The following is a 15647-nucleotide window of genomic DNA, read 5'->3' as shown; positions in this document are numbered from 1 at the left end:
CGTAATAGTATTTTATTCATCATTTTTTTCCACTTATGCGGTAAAATGATCGCCATCATACAGAATCACAACTCGTCCTGGAAAAAACAAGTCCTCATACATCTATGTTAATGGATAAAAAAGAAAACAAAAAGATGGCGGAAAAAAAACAAAATCGCAAAAAAACGGAAAGAGGGAAAGATAAATGATTGAAAGCACAGAAAGCGGGCTGCATAAAAACTATGTAAAAAAATAGATAATTGATGACGCGAAATGCGTGCAACTCGCATATTTTGACTTTATTCGTGTTTTTCATGAAAAACGTATAGCCGGTCAGCACAGAACATGAAAACGAGCCTGACCAATATGGCTGCATGCACCAGCCTGCAAAGGGTTAGCAGGAGCCCATTCCCCCCATTGAGCATTCCCTGCTGCCTGCAGATCCAGCCCCTGCCAGTCCTTCCTGCACACACAGCTGCACTATTGGCTGCACAGCAGACAGCCCCCAGCACAGAGAGGGGCTAGCCCAGCACACAGGCTGAGAGCCACACACACAGGAAGCCCAGTCCACAGCCACAGCACAGCCATGGGAGTGGAGATAGAGACCATCACTCCAGGAGACGGTATGCCTCATTGTGTGCCCCAGCTAGCCATGCTTTATGCCCCATCGCTTCAGGCTCATTCTTTTCTTTAGACCTTGGGTTATTATTCCTAGCACCGGTGTAGCAGAGCTGAACTTGTCATGGAGCTGATTCTTTTGTGCGGCTGAGCGTCATGTGAACCACAGATAACACATCATGGCCTCTGCTATATCTGTATACCACCTGTACAGATCGGAAAAGGGGGGGAAAGTCAGAGCCCGATAAATAGCGGATAATATTATATTATTAATGCGTAGCACTGAGGACCCCGGAGACATCCTCCGCCACCACATCACTACTCCGCTGTCTGTCTGTCATCTATCTAGCATCTATCTATTTATCTATCATCTATTATCTATTATCTATCTATTATCTGTCTATTTATTTATCTATCTATTATCTATCTATTTATTATCTATCTATTTATCTATCTATTATCTATATATTATCTATCCATCTATCTATCCATTATCTATCTATCTATCTATTATCTATCTATCTGTTATCTATCATATATCTATTATCTATTTATTATCTATATATTATCTTTCTATCTATGATCTATCAATTATCTATTATCCATCTATCTATTATCTATCTATCTATTTATTATCTATCTATCTATATCTATTATCTAATTATCTATCTATTATCTATCTATCTATTATCTATCTGTCATCTATCTATTATCTATTACCTATCTAACTATTATCTATCTATCTATTATCTATCTATCATCTCTCTATTATCTATCTATCTATCTATCTATCTATCTATCTATCTATTATCTATCTATCTATTTATCTATGTATCTATTATCTATGTATCTATCATCTATCTATCTTCTATTTTTCTATCTAACCTTCAATCCATCATCTAATTACTAATATATCTGTTACAGTAAATCAGATGGAAGACACCCATGATATCAAACAGTAACAATGTAACGTATCATAAGCAATAGATAAAAAGATAATAGATAATTCTCTATATTCTATAGCGTTGTACAGAGACGGCATCACTCTCTTTCCCCATTTGGTCTTACAATTTAAATTCCAAATTCATACATTACTGATATTATTAATTATTATTATCACTTCCGGATATTTTCTCCTTTTTGTAAAATACACTTAGATGTAGCAGAGTTGAGTTTATCATATGTCTTATCCCACTAAATTACCATAACTCACGGTTTACAACAATATTTCCCTCCCAAGTACTAAATGACAAACTTAGCTCTGCTACATTTGAGATATAGTGAAGGTCATTTGATATTTGATAGATTTCATTCCTGCAAGATGTCAGTAGGTTTACCTGCAGTCCTATGTAAAAGCACAGGGAATATACTGTGGGACTCACTGAAAGCCTCCCCGCAGCTCTGCTACATCTTGATTCATTCATTGATTAATGTTGTGACATGTTCCCTTCTCCCCAATATCCCCGTTCCCCATTCTGTATCCTGCACATATTACATTCATCCGCTCATGTGTATGCTCGGCGCCATCTCTGCAATTCTTTGTGTTTCCCCCATGTTGCGCCCTCCATGCGAGCATGTGCTCGCTGAATGCTCCTATGGACACATGCGGGTTATTTCCGCTCAGGTATTTCTTAAGAAAACATATTGTCTTATCTCAGGGCACATTGTTTTATGTATGCCTACAGACTGATGGGTAGTGCATGTGGGGAATGAACGTCAGGCGACCAGTGCAAATTCCAGGTGTACACGTGTACGTACGTTGTACATTTTGCATCCGGAATTTTCAGGCGGACAATCCGCTGCGTCCTACATTCCCGGCATTGTGGATGAGATTGACCAAATCTGTTCCGTGCCCAGCGAAAAAAAAATCTGCAGCGTAATTTGATGTTGAGGATGAAAATCTGCAGCAAAATCTGCAGTGCAGAATTATATTCTGCAGATTGTCACTGTGAAACCCCAGGGGCTTGCTGACACATTGCGGATTTGCTGCGGATTTTCTGTCCGGATTCGTGTTTCATAATTCGACAATGGAATATGTAAAGTAAAGTAAATTCGATATAAAAAATTCTGATGATGATTTCCTTGCATGTCGCTTCTTTCTTCAGATTTTCACTTTTGCAATGCATAGGTTGAAATCTTCTAAAAAAACCACAACAAAATCTGCAAAAAAAAAAAACTGCAGGTATCGGGTGAGGATTTTATTGTGAATCAAAAACAAAATCAGCCACAAAATGCACAAAGGAGTTTTGGCTTTAACATAAGGGTTCGTTCACGATGGTCGGATATTCAGTCTGGGATCTCCACCCTTGAAGGGGTTGTCCAGGTTTGGCACAAAAGTCTCCAGTCATTCTCTGTGTCACTCTATGTCACTGCAGACTTGTGAATCCTCACTTTGCATATAACATGCGCTGTCAGGACTCTCCGGTGCCAGCGGCGAAACCGGGTGGACATGTGACCACAAGTATATGATAGGCATACTCCCAGCCACATTCAGACTAGATATGCACAACCTCGCTAATCACAGACCACCCCGTTTCACCGCAGCCTCCGGAGAACCCTGCTATGCACCATGTGAGGATTAACCAGTCTGTAGTCACATAGAGTGACTGCAGACTTTCATGCCAAACCCGGACAACCCCAATAAAATCTGCTGCATCTTACAATTCCAGCTCTGTGGACGAGATTTTGCATCAACACACTGCAAAAATCTGTAGTGAAAACTGAAAAGCACAGAAATCTGCATCCTGTCAATTTATTCTGCCTAATCGGAAATGTCCTGAGTGGACCTACCCTACTAGACCCAGCATGGTCCTACAGCTGGACGTGCTAAACTTGGCTATAGGCCGATGTTAATTGACCTAGAAATGTGTTGCCCAAGGAGTTCTGACACTCATACTGTGCAGCACAGCGTATAATCATAGCCTCGGGAACGTTTTCACATCAGGAGTTACTGGCTTTAGGAACGTGTGTAAACATTTAGATGGCCATTAGCACCAGTGATGCCCACCCTCAGATCATAAAAATGTGTAACGAAATGGTTAATTCCACCTAGATTTATATTCTGACATATCCTAGAACTGTACACTTTGGAGACGTTACTGGTGCTCTCTTGTCAGGACCATGAAGATCACTTGGTATCTCCCAACACCTTTTGGTAGAACCTTGGCATTGAGTTGCCTTCAACTGAAGGAGAGTTCCTCTATTGTTCCTCCATTATATGTCAAAGCATGGTGTATAGTTGTATTAGATTCAGTCACTTTGGAGAGAGGTGAACAAAGAGGCTGTTGGACAACTCGTCATTGCTTATGTCTTGAATCTATCTAAGCCAGAAAAGGGAAATGAGAGTCTGCTGTACAGCATAGACATTACACAGTTCAATGTTAATAATCTAATGTTTAATAGGTCTGCGCTAAACATTTGAAGGTGGCCATAAACATTACAGTTGAGTTGCTTGCATCTTAGACAACCATTGTTAGTTGGTTATTTGCATCTTGGACAACCAGTACTAGCTGATTGCATTTTGGACAACCAGTGGTAGTTGGTTGCATCTTGTGCAACTAGTGGTAGTTGGTAACATCTTTGGCAACCAGTGGTATTTGATTGAGTAGTAGTTGGATGCATCTTAGACAAGCAGTGGTAGTTGGATGCATCTTGGACAACCAGTGGCAGTTCAGTGCATCTTCTACAACTAGTCACAGTTGGTTGGTTGCATCTTGTGCAACCAGTGGTAGTTTGCGGATTCTTGGACAACTAGTGGTGGTTGGTTTCATCATATGCAACCAGTGGTAGTGGCTTGCATCTTAGACAATCAGTGGTAGATGGAGGCATCTTGGACAACCAGTGGTAGTTGGTTGCATCTTGTACAAGCAGTGGCAGTTCAGTGCACCTTCTGCAATTAGTGATAGTTGGTTGGTTGCATCTTGTGCAACCGGCTGCAATTGGCTGCATTTTGGACAACCAGTTGTAGTTAGTTGCATCTTGGGCAAACCAGTAGAAAATCACCAGACTTTGAAGTCTGGTGATGACAGCAAACATAACTTAGTGCCTCTAAAAAATATTTGGTGACATCATCATTCATTGTCCAGGAAGATCAGATACATTCTCGAGGGTCATTCAGAATCTTCTTGCTGCTTTTGGCTTTGCTTCTGTTCTAGATGTGCAATGTAACATGACTGACCTAAAAATTTGGTAATTTGAACTTGGTCCTAAAGATGTCCAAAAATTGTTTTCTCCAGACTAGTGCTGGTATTAACCAATCATTAGAAAAAATGTAATTGTTTTACTGCAACATAGCCTTAAGAGGAATGATCCACCTAAAGTAATCATCTTACCTTCCATAGGGTGAACGCAGAAGATGAGATCTGTGAGCTAGGACCCACTTACTTGAAAATCTTGGAACTCTATCTAGTCCTCACCCATGTAGTATTCCTCAGAAATTTCTATCACATGCATTTTGTTAATTTACTATAATGGCCCCTACATTTTAGAAATTGAGTCCCAGCTCATAGAGCCTCAGTTGTAAGATCTACAGTATATTACATCTCAGAAGTACGGTATATTACATCTCAGAAGAGGCTTTGCTGCGGAATTACCCTTCAAAAATATTTGAGCTGATAGACCTGATTAAGAAGGGTTTGCCAGTTTGAACAATCCCTACTTGTTAGGCTAGCTCCACACGATCAACATTTATGGTCTATGGAGAAACCTCAATATCTGGACTAGCTGTGGATCTCCTGACTCAAAATCAACAGTCACATATGGCATATCTCTATGAGTTTGAGTTAGGAAACTGTTCTCAGACCCTGAATGTCAGATGTGTAAAAATCTACCTTACAAGGATCCCCAAAGACTGTCTTTCTGCTGGGATCAATACATCACCTATCAAAATCTTTTTCGAAACCTGGCAGTAAGGGTTTAAGTTTCCTTTAGCGCCACCTCAGAGGAAAATAAACATTACTCAGTGTTCATTTAAATCAGTGAGTTGTCTATGTGATGCAAGAGACACTCGGGAGCTATTCTTCACTCTTGTGAAGAGGATTCTGGACAGAAGATCACTCCATAAACTAGGAAATTGGTTTTCTAACTGAAGAACCCCTTAAATAACTCATAAACATTTAATTTATAATGGACAATAAACAAAACTGGAAACATTCATTAAAAGAAAAAGTTGCTGAAGATTTTGGATTTTTTTCGGAATTGGGTGATTTTCTCTGGTAGTATTTTCTGCTTGGTGTAGACTAACTGTTTGAGATAATGTGGCTCCTACTGCGAGCCTCCTGTGTATGTATGACATTCACTCTGTACTCCTAGTGTAACTGAGATGGAGGTTCTTCAGAAAAGGTCAGGCGTAGGATGTTTCTATGTTTAAACCTTTCACTTTAGCACCAGATGGGTTAACCTTTTACTCCAAAACCAGATGGCAAATCGACAACTGTATACATGAATGATACTGTACACGATAACCCGGTAGTTATGCCTGAAATTGAATGACACTAAAATAATTATTTCTACATTTATTGCTTCAATTAATTAAGGAAGTGCAAGGTGGTCTATAGTCCTCTCTAGCACTATGCTCACCCAGTGTTTGTGACTACATGCGCTAACTGACGGCAAAATTTGTGTGAGCATCAAAAGGCGGTGAAAATTTGCAAAAGTTGCATCTCGAATTTTACTCCAATTCTGTACCTTGTGCTAATGTCATGAGTACCATCAAGAGCATCAACCAATCACTCTACCTTGAAGAATAACTTGGCTTGATGACATCGGTGCCATTGTGGGTATCAACCAACCACTCTACCTTGGAGAGTATTTTGGTTTGATGACATAAGTGCTATCACGGGCATCACTTTACTTTGGAGAGTAGTTTAGGTTGATGGCATGGGTGTCACAGAGGCCATCAATCAACCACTATACTTAGGAGCTTAACTTGGGTTGATGGCATGAAAGCCATAGACGGCATCATCCAACCATTTTTCTTTCAAGAGTATCTTGAATTGATATTATGGGTACCATCGAGAGCATAATCCAACTACTCTATCTTGGCGAGTAGTTTGGGTTGATGGCAGGGGGGCCATAGAGGCCATCAACCAACCACTCTACTTTGGAGAGTGCGTTGGGTTTAATGGCATGGGTGCCATAAAGGGCATCATCCAGCCACTCTTTCTTTAAGAGTAAATTGGTTTGATAGAATGGGCATCATCACGGGCATCAACCAACACTCTACAGGGGCTAGAGTGCTTTAATACAGTAATTGAATCTTTGGCTCCAGGTGAAGGATGATTTTCATATATGGCAAGTATTTTGGTAGTAATTTGGGTGCACTAAATTGTGCCCTGTTATCAGCTGTGTCACGTTTTGGAGTAACTGAATGTTCTTTTACTGACAAGAAGACAGCAGGTTGTCCCCAGGACCACTGCTTCATGTCATATACACAGTTCGGAGGACCTAGAGATAAATGTTTGGTGTGGGTTGCTGTGATGACCATTTTGGTAATTGGGTATTGAGGTGGCATTAAATTTTGAAGACCGGGTTCGTTCTGATGCATGCCTGTGCAATTTGTGCTGATTGTGCTATCAAGAACATTACTCTTAATGTTCTTTTCTCCCGCTGCTTCATTTCAGAGCAGCAATTAGTACAAAATGTCTCACCCTATGTGTTAATGATGCAGCCTGAGGCTGTAAGGGTCACAGAGTTTGCTCGGGTTGGGGTGGAGGGATCCTCTTTCAGATCCTGATGATCTCGGAGAACTCATTGTTGCCTAGCAACAGTTAACACGTAGGAGCGTTGACTGGAGAATGCATTACCTGAAAGATATATGAAATTGGTATTTGTATCATTAGGATTCTGCAGAAGTCTCTATAAATCCTCATCCTTCCTACTGGAAGTATGAAGGAAACACTAAAGAATGTCAGGGATGTGAAATAATGGGGAAGAAGGGGAAGGAATAATAGGACAACCATAGTTCTGAGCACTATGCGTTGTTCCCTACATGTTCCAATCCCTCTGTACAACACCAACAATAAACATGAGTTTTGGCCTAGGTGGAGGACCAGTACAGGCTAGGAGAAGCTTGATTGTCATGGCAACATATAATAGTTCCTAATTGTGATTTCATGCTAAGACTCAATAATGTACATTGATTTACAGTATATAGAAAGCTCAGAATGAAGTCAGCTGTCCTTGCCCACACCAGCTGGACTGACCTACCATTCAACGGTCCCCTATGATAGATGATGTTGAAGGAAGAAGAAGGATCGGACATGTTAGATTTCCATGTCCAATATTTTTGTTCTCAAGAGAGATAAGCCATTGCTGGAGATGTCTGGCATGGGATAACTACCACATCCCTATTAAAGTTTTTTTGGACCATATGGAAAAACTAGTGACGGAGTGTAACCTTGACTTTGCATCATGGTGATCTCATGACCACTCCTATCCTACATATTGAGAGAAGACAGAGAAATTTTGGATATCATATACGAGCAGTCACTAGGAGCCCAAAGTCCCATAGAATCCTGATGTTCCTTGGGACGTAACAAATTCCCTGGAAGAGCTGTTGCATTAGTGATTGGGTAATTTTAAGGTCTTCCCAGGGCAGATAAACAGGTTTGGAATCCCTGGCCGAGGTCGTAATCATAAGGACACATGCATGGGTGGTTGGGAGGACTAGTTTTCGGCTAACAGCTATGTGAAGTTTGCAAGAAAGGAATCCGTGGAAGTATAATACAAGGTCAGGTGATCCTCCGTGGCCATAATATTGCATGGGCACAGAATGGGCTCCTGAAGTCAAATTGTTTGTGGTAATGGAAGAGATTTCTATGAATACCGTATACAGACTATTAACAGGGGAGAATGGCAACTCTTTGTACATAATAGTGCACTTGCCAGGAATCTGTGGGATCATTCTATTTGCAATGCAATTACTTAAACACATGTAAATGTATTTGTTTTTTTTTGTATTTTTAGGAAGGACTTTCCCCAAGAAGGGTCAGACATGCGTCGTCCACTACACAGGTAAGACGCACTACGCTTTACTGTTAATGTTTGATGTACAAGACATCCTCTGATTTATATTTTTGAGTATGGATTTATGTATGTTGGGTGGGAGAATGTGCATTTATTACTAAGGACGTGCACCTCCTCTTGATGAGCCAACTTCATCAATAAGAAGCACCAAGAAGGCTCAACTGTTGTCATCTCTGTGTCTCCTGCACCCACAAAAAGAAGAACAACTTTTGAAACCAAAGTTCTCTGGGTCCCTGATGTTCCTTGGAACTTAAATAAGAGGGTCCCTGAAAGACAGGAAATGTTTTTGTTAGTTTTGGTGAAATTTTAAGGATTCCTTAGGCGGGTAAAGGCATTTGGAATTAATGGTCATAAGGGCTCAATGGGAGGAGGCACTTATCATGAACACACTGCGTACACAATAGTTTTGCGGGCCATTAGGCAAGATTGATGCAGTTTTGGAATGATTGTGGCAAAAAACTCAATGCAACCGTAATTTAAGAAGGCAGTCTTAAAAAAAAGAGATGTTGCAGTGATTGGGATGTCCATGTGAGGGAAAATCCAAATGTCTAAATATTTTGAAGGGCTTCAGACAGGTTTACAAAAAAAGCAAAACTCACCCCTTAGTCCGTCACTCCACCACTCCCATTCTGTGTCCTCTGGTCCCCACTACTATGTCCTGCGCATCACTCAGTAAATGCCCGCTTAGCCAACCACCGGCCACAACAGTGACTTACCCCTGCCAGTAAGTGGGCATTTACTGCCATTCCCTGTGTGTAGATAAAGGGAACAGAACATTTTGAATCATTAGATGACCCCTTTAGAGGGTTATTCACATTTTCAGAAATGAGTATTGTCGAACAGTGCTTGTAAATGCAAGAAATTTTACAAGTTGACGCTAATTAAAACATCCAACCGTTCTTGAGATATTATCACTTTTCTTTTGTTTACACCTTGTTGCCTTGGAGACCGACCATCGCTGCTAGACAGGAGAACATGCGCAGTGCTTACAACTGTTTTTCACTTAGCTCGTAAGCAGTGTGTTGAAGCTGGCCACGTTCGCTAGAATGTGCTGTTACCTCCTAATCCTGCCAAATGTAAAAAGGCTATTGGACAATGTTTACAAGCTGCTGTGGTCGGTCTCCTAGACAACAAGCTGTAAACAGAAGAAAAGTGTTAATATCGCAAAAATGTTTGCAAATGTTATTAAGCAGTAAATCGCAAAAGTGCTTGCTTTTACATGCACTATCCAGCAATATGAGTTTATGATGTTGGGGGATAACCTTTTAAAGGTCTGCTCCAAAATGCAAATTGATTTTCATTCTAAATGCCTATCTATTTATTGCCATAATCTATTTTCTCCCTCCATGAAATAAAGAGTCATCGGTGACCTTCGTTTTAGGAGCTGGGCTAGTCCCTGCTCTGTCACTGTGCGATCCGTAGAATGACAGTGCGCTCTCTCGCCAGCTGAGTTCAGTAGTAATGAACCGGCAACAAAGTGCACTATCAGTGCACGTTGTAAGATGAATACCCAGGTTGCCGAGACCAACGCCAGCCCTGCAAATAACGTCACTTTTGGGAGCAGCGCTGGTCTCTGCATGCCGGGTATTCTTACAATGCACTCTGTTGCCTGCTCCTTACTACTGATCAGAGCCAGCGATAGAGCGTACTGTCATTGTGCACATCACACAGTGACAGAGCAGGAACTAGCCCAGCCTCTGAAACAAAGGTCACCAATGATGCGTCGTTACAAGGAGGGAGCAGGGGTCACGGCAGGATGACGCTTCGTTTGAGCAACCCAGCATACAATGGATTTCTCAAGTGAGGCATCATCAAAGAGAAAGTAGGAAAAACAGTAAATTCGTAGGATAGTGTAGTTATGGAAGGATAGGGAATTTTTAATTAAAGTATATTAGAAAATATATTAGATTATGGAATTAAATAGATAGGCATTTAGGATGAAAATTAATTTGTATTTCGGGCCATTTCGAAGTTGTTAAAGGATGCAGTTGCACAGAATCAATGTTAGTCATTGGCTGTATGAAATAGTGTAGATGGAACTACCGTAATCTCATGGATTTTCTGGCTGGAGACTGTCATTTTGAGTTGTCTCTTTCCTTCCTTTTTTTCTATGGCCAAGGACCGCAGAATGGTGGGGCAGTTGACCTCTGGGAGGTTGTATAATAAATAGACATATATGAGGGAGCAATATACATACCTCATACATTTGGTTTTTGCGTCTGGGACACTTGAGAGAGGTCACTGTCATGTTACAGTATGTGCAGGACCTGCTCAGCTTACAAGCACCAGATCATATTCATAGGGTGTTCCTGGGCGATACTGTAATTGCTGGCTCAGCATTATGTCCCTGTAATAAAAGCCACCTCCAGCTCTCCAGCCATGTTCTGCTCCCCTGGTCAAGCTCTACTCTTCATTTATGAGAGCACTTGAGTTTTGTAGGCAGCATTGTGAGTTTTGCTAATGTACAGCGTTTCCACCCATCCTGGTGACCCGATGGACATGCATTAATCGTTTTTTACATTGCCTGTGTGGGTGCTGTCTTCTTTTCCCTTTTCTTTTTTTTTTGCTATGCTATGACCATGTTGATAAATGTGATCCTGGATAACCCCTTTAATTCAGCATGATTTACTGTGATAAAAAACCCCATGTCATAAAATATTGATAAATACATTTTATGTGCGCATTGACAATGAGCATAAATTATTCTTAATACAGATGGTGGCGTACACGGGAATTGGCAATTCATTCACAGGATGCGGTGGGGCGTAATGGAGAGGGCGTTAATGGATCTGTTCACTAGAAATCCTGTGTTAATCAATTCTGATGAGGGGGTTCGTTGCCCTCGAAAGGAAAACTCCCTAGCTTGGCGAGACTGGCATCTGGAGGTCTACAATTAGAGATTTTTTCTAAACAGTTATATGGCATATTTTTTCTTTTTTTTATTATTTTCTTAAAAAAGGGGGAATCTGGTTTCAACTTATAACCAATTAGGGAATTCCAGATCTTCATGTCTTCACCAAAGTGGAGAATGGTTACAAAGAGCGTCTCTCTCTCCGGAGGACCTGTCCTGTCCAGCCACCTTCTGATTTGAATGGACACTGTGTAATGCATCATTTCCCCAGTGGGCGCGCTACAGGGAAATCTAACACTTACTGCAATGCTTATTCATAGATTACTGCTGATCTCTGGGCTTCCCAGCAGGGAGACACTTCTGAGATTGGCTTATTGTTAAGGAACTATTCTACCAAGTAAGCACTGTCTGAACCAGAGAACAAAACTTTTTTAAGTACCCTAATTTTGATTGCTTTATGATAAAATACTAGTAGAGAAAAAAAAATACAAAAAGGATTGTATAATGTACAATTAGAGCAGGCGGGCAGGTAGGCAACATCTCAGCAGTAGTCGAACAAAGAATTGTCTGCCACCATCATCCTTAAGCTGGCCACACTCATGGGATATCTCTCCTGAAACCTCCATACACATATGGGGAGAGAGGAGACACCTCTGGTAGCGTCTTTTCTTCCTTGAAAGCAGAAGGATCAGACGCCAAAATTCCCATATTCTGACCTTCTCTGTCCAATGTCATCTGTCAGGGCAGAATTGGGATCAGAAGGTTGTCCGGTCCTGCAAAAATCAGCGTGTCAGAATGCAGCAAACCAAGGCAGATGCAATGGCCCCTCTGGGCTTGAGGGGACCTTTTACAATCTGGGTAAATATCTCAGGACATATAGTCTAATGGAGCCCTTACATGTTTGATAGCAGTGGTAGAAGTAAAAGATTGGGCACTAAAATTAAAAAAACCTTAAACCTTGTTTTCCCTGACAAATGTTGTTGGAGGAAAAATAGGTTGGGTTTGTTGCATCGGAATTTTCGAGAAGCCCTCATGTAGATAAGATGGTCAGCCGGTTCTACTGAAAACTGGGGTTGGGTGTTTTTTTTCTAAAATGTTTTGGAGCCTTAAAAACCCACATAAACCCAGAAGGTGGTCTTTACCTTATCCCTATGTCATCCCACCCCATTCAGCACCTCGTGTGGTCCGTTTCTATAGATGACCATGAGGTTGACCAGAGATTTCAGACTTCTGTTTTCTGTACTTAGTGTTCCTTGTTGGTGTATAAAGGTTGTTGTTTGGATGCCAATCCCATAAAGGGTTATTCCTAGTGATGAGCCAATATACTCGTTACTCGAGATTTCCTCGACGGGTGTCCTCCGAGTATTTTTTAGTGCTCGGAGATTTAGTTTTCATCATCTCAGCTGAATGATTTACAGCTATTAGCCAGGCTGAGTACATGCAGGGGTTGCCTGGTTGCTAGGGAATCCCCACATGTAATCAAGCAGGCTAGTAGCTGTAAATCATCCAGCTGTGGTGAAGAAAACTAAATCTCCGAGCACTAAAAAATACTCGTAGGACACCCGAGCGTGCTCGGGAAATCTCGAGTAACGAGTATATTCTCTCATCACTAGTTATTCCCAACATTATTATTAATCCAATACACATAGGACAGGTAAAAGCTTACAGCTTAATGGGAGTCGTAAATCATGCAGCTGAGTCAACAAAAACTAAATCTCCGAGCAGTCACAAATACTCGGAGACCACCCGAGCGTGCTAGGGAAAACCCGAGCAATGAGTATCCTCACTCATCACTAGATATGAACCCTGGTTGAGGCTTCCCGGGATTATACTCCTTGGACCACAGCCCCTTCACAACGACCGGAAAAAAAAATCACATGGCAGATCAATTTTTTTTTAAAATATTTGCTTTCAGTCTGCATCTTTCACACTGGTTAATTCCAGAAAATGTTATAAATGACCTTTTGTTGGCTTTCCAAAATGTCCGGTTCATGGCCACCTTAAGGGAATATAGTGAAGACTCTTGGAACTTATTATATCAGTCCTAAAACAGCCTGTGCCTATTACTATCGGCAGAACCGGCACATACGGATCCTCCCTATCTGTCAAGACAGAAGAACCCGGTAATATCCGTGCAATCTGGTGACTTCCAGATGGCGCAGATTTCGTTATAGAGGAATAAATCCTATTTGGAAAGTTTTTATAACATTTCGGAGCTACGTGTGATTCTTCTAGGAGGCATCAATCAAGAGGACATCCCTCGTCATTGGTGCTTTGTACCGGGGGCTCCACGCCTATCATCCGCCATCTCTCCATGTGGTAGCTTTGATGTGAGATGTGCGCACTTCTTTGTCAGCATTGACACGCGAGAGATGAATAAATCATGGCTGTGATTCACATGTAAGGACGTGATGCCGGTTCTTTACTAAAGCCTCCGTGTGAGTCTTTTATATTTTTCCTACGAAAGAGAATAGATAAGAGACCTTGTATCTTACTATCTCCCATGTGGGCGTAAATCTGACAGAAACAAGGCAGTAGAACTAGACTACAGTTCCTGTTGCACTTGTTTTAATGGAATTTTTTCTTCTTATATCCTGGCTTAATATATGGGATTGGAAAAACGTGGCCTAATTTTTCTAAAAATCATCAAGGGGGTGGCGCTGTTTTTGTCTAATCCTGGACAACTCCCTTAAAAAAATTTCGCCCACTTAAAATATTATGAAAAACACTCAGAATGCTGTAAAATAAGAATAATAAAAAGTCACGTTCACCTTACCAAGCTCCTTCTGCTCCCGTTCCAATACTTCCTTGGTCCCCTGCCGGTCTCTGTACTTTCTGGTTTGTTTGGTCGAACAGCCAATCCGCTGGTTGTAGCGGTGACCATCACATCATTGCTGTAGCCAGTGATTGACTACAGTGGTCACTTGTTCGTCTAAAAAGAGCAGAGGGTGCGAGAAGATGGGCTCCAGTCATTTGACCACTGCAGTCAATCACTGCCTCCCGTTGTTTTCTGTACTGGTTTGTTTTACGGACAACCAATCACTGATTGTAATGTGTAATGTGTACTATTGATTAATGAAATAATAATTAAACCGAAAAGCTTCCAGAGAACTCTTCATTAATGTTAACTGGATATGAATGGTACAAACTTCTATATCACCATAAAATTGGCCAGGTTTTTTTTTATTCCAATATTTTATCCATTCATGAATAAAATATTGATTATGCTGAGAAGCGTCATCTATCTATAAAAATCCTTACTGTGCAAAGAGGGAATGTTGTGCCACCGCCGCTCATCGAAAGTAATTGGCATCTTCTCGCATCTAAGACTATAGATCTATGTCTTCAAGGAATTTCTTAAGCGTAAATGTACCGGAGGCAAAGTTTTAATGAGTCAACAAGAGGCGCGAATTGAAACGTGTTTATAGCAAGAAATCCACATAGAGTTTAGAATTCTGTAAATTCTGTTTTATTTCTACGCAGTAGAAAGACGTATGAATCCTACTGTTTATAGTGGGATCGATAATGATTCACTGGTTGTAACCATTCCCCTTTGGGTCTTTAACCAGTAACGCCATATTGCCACAGAATATGCAAAAAACAACGCTGTATTAATGATGTTGTTGTTTTTAGATTTTAAGATAATTTTTCTCATTCCATTTTGTCTGTGATGAAAAAAAAAATCTTTAATAAGTGATCACCTGCGGTGATCGGCCGATCGTCACCCGTTTCGCTGATTTTGTCAGGGCTGATTTCCTCTGCAGTGGCCCCCATAGGAAGAATGTAGAATTGCATGCTGCCATTCATGTTGGAGAGACAGCAGAATTCTCGTGTTGCTCTGCTATGGTAGCCGTCGCATACTATCTTAGACATGAAGGGGTATTCCGACTTTTGCAGCGGTGAATAAAGAGGTGGCCAAACATTAATAGATTTCTCCATTCACTTCTAGGGGAGTTTTGCAAATAGACAAACGGTCACAGAGGTACTGTATCTATCAGACATTTATGTCATAATTCATGGATATGCCATAAGCATCTATAAAAGGAATGCTCTTTGTAGAGACACAGGATCAGTAGGTGCTCTCATCCTCTGGCCCGGCTGTTTTTAGAAAGACTGCATGGACCAGGACTCATACCACTGAACGCCCATGGACCAGGGCTCATACCACTGAATG

At 41.1% G+C, this 15647-nt stretch overlaps 1 protein-coding gene across 1 annotated transcript in view; it reads left to right on the top strand.

Moving 5' to 3' along the window:
* The first annotated feature begins 486 nt into the window (after positions 1 to 486).
* FKBP1B (FKBP prolyl isomerase 1B) overlaps positions 487 to 15647 on the top strand; it is a 60951-nt gene continuing 45790 nt past the window's right edge. Inside the window, exons 1-2 of the mRNA XM_077291527.1 lie at positions 487 to 602; positions 8563 to 8610. Of these exons, the coding sequence (XP_077147642.1) occupies positions 566 to 602; positions 8563 to 8610 (85 nt within the window). The 5' untranslated portion in view covers positions 487 to 565. The remainder of the gene's footprint in view (positions 603 to 8562; positions 8611 to 15647) is intronic.

This window comes from Ranitomeya variabilis, chromosome 2, assembly GCF_051348905.1.
Source record: "Ranitomeya variabilis isolate aRanVar5 chromosome 2, aRanVar5.hap1, whole genome shotgun sequence".
Taxonomy (NCBI): domain Eukaryota; kingdom Metazoa; phylum Chordata; class Amphibia; order Anura; family Dendrobatidae; genus Ranitomeya; species Ranitomeya variabilis.
This window is presented reverse-complemented; position numbering and strand designations above follow the sequence as displayed.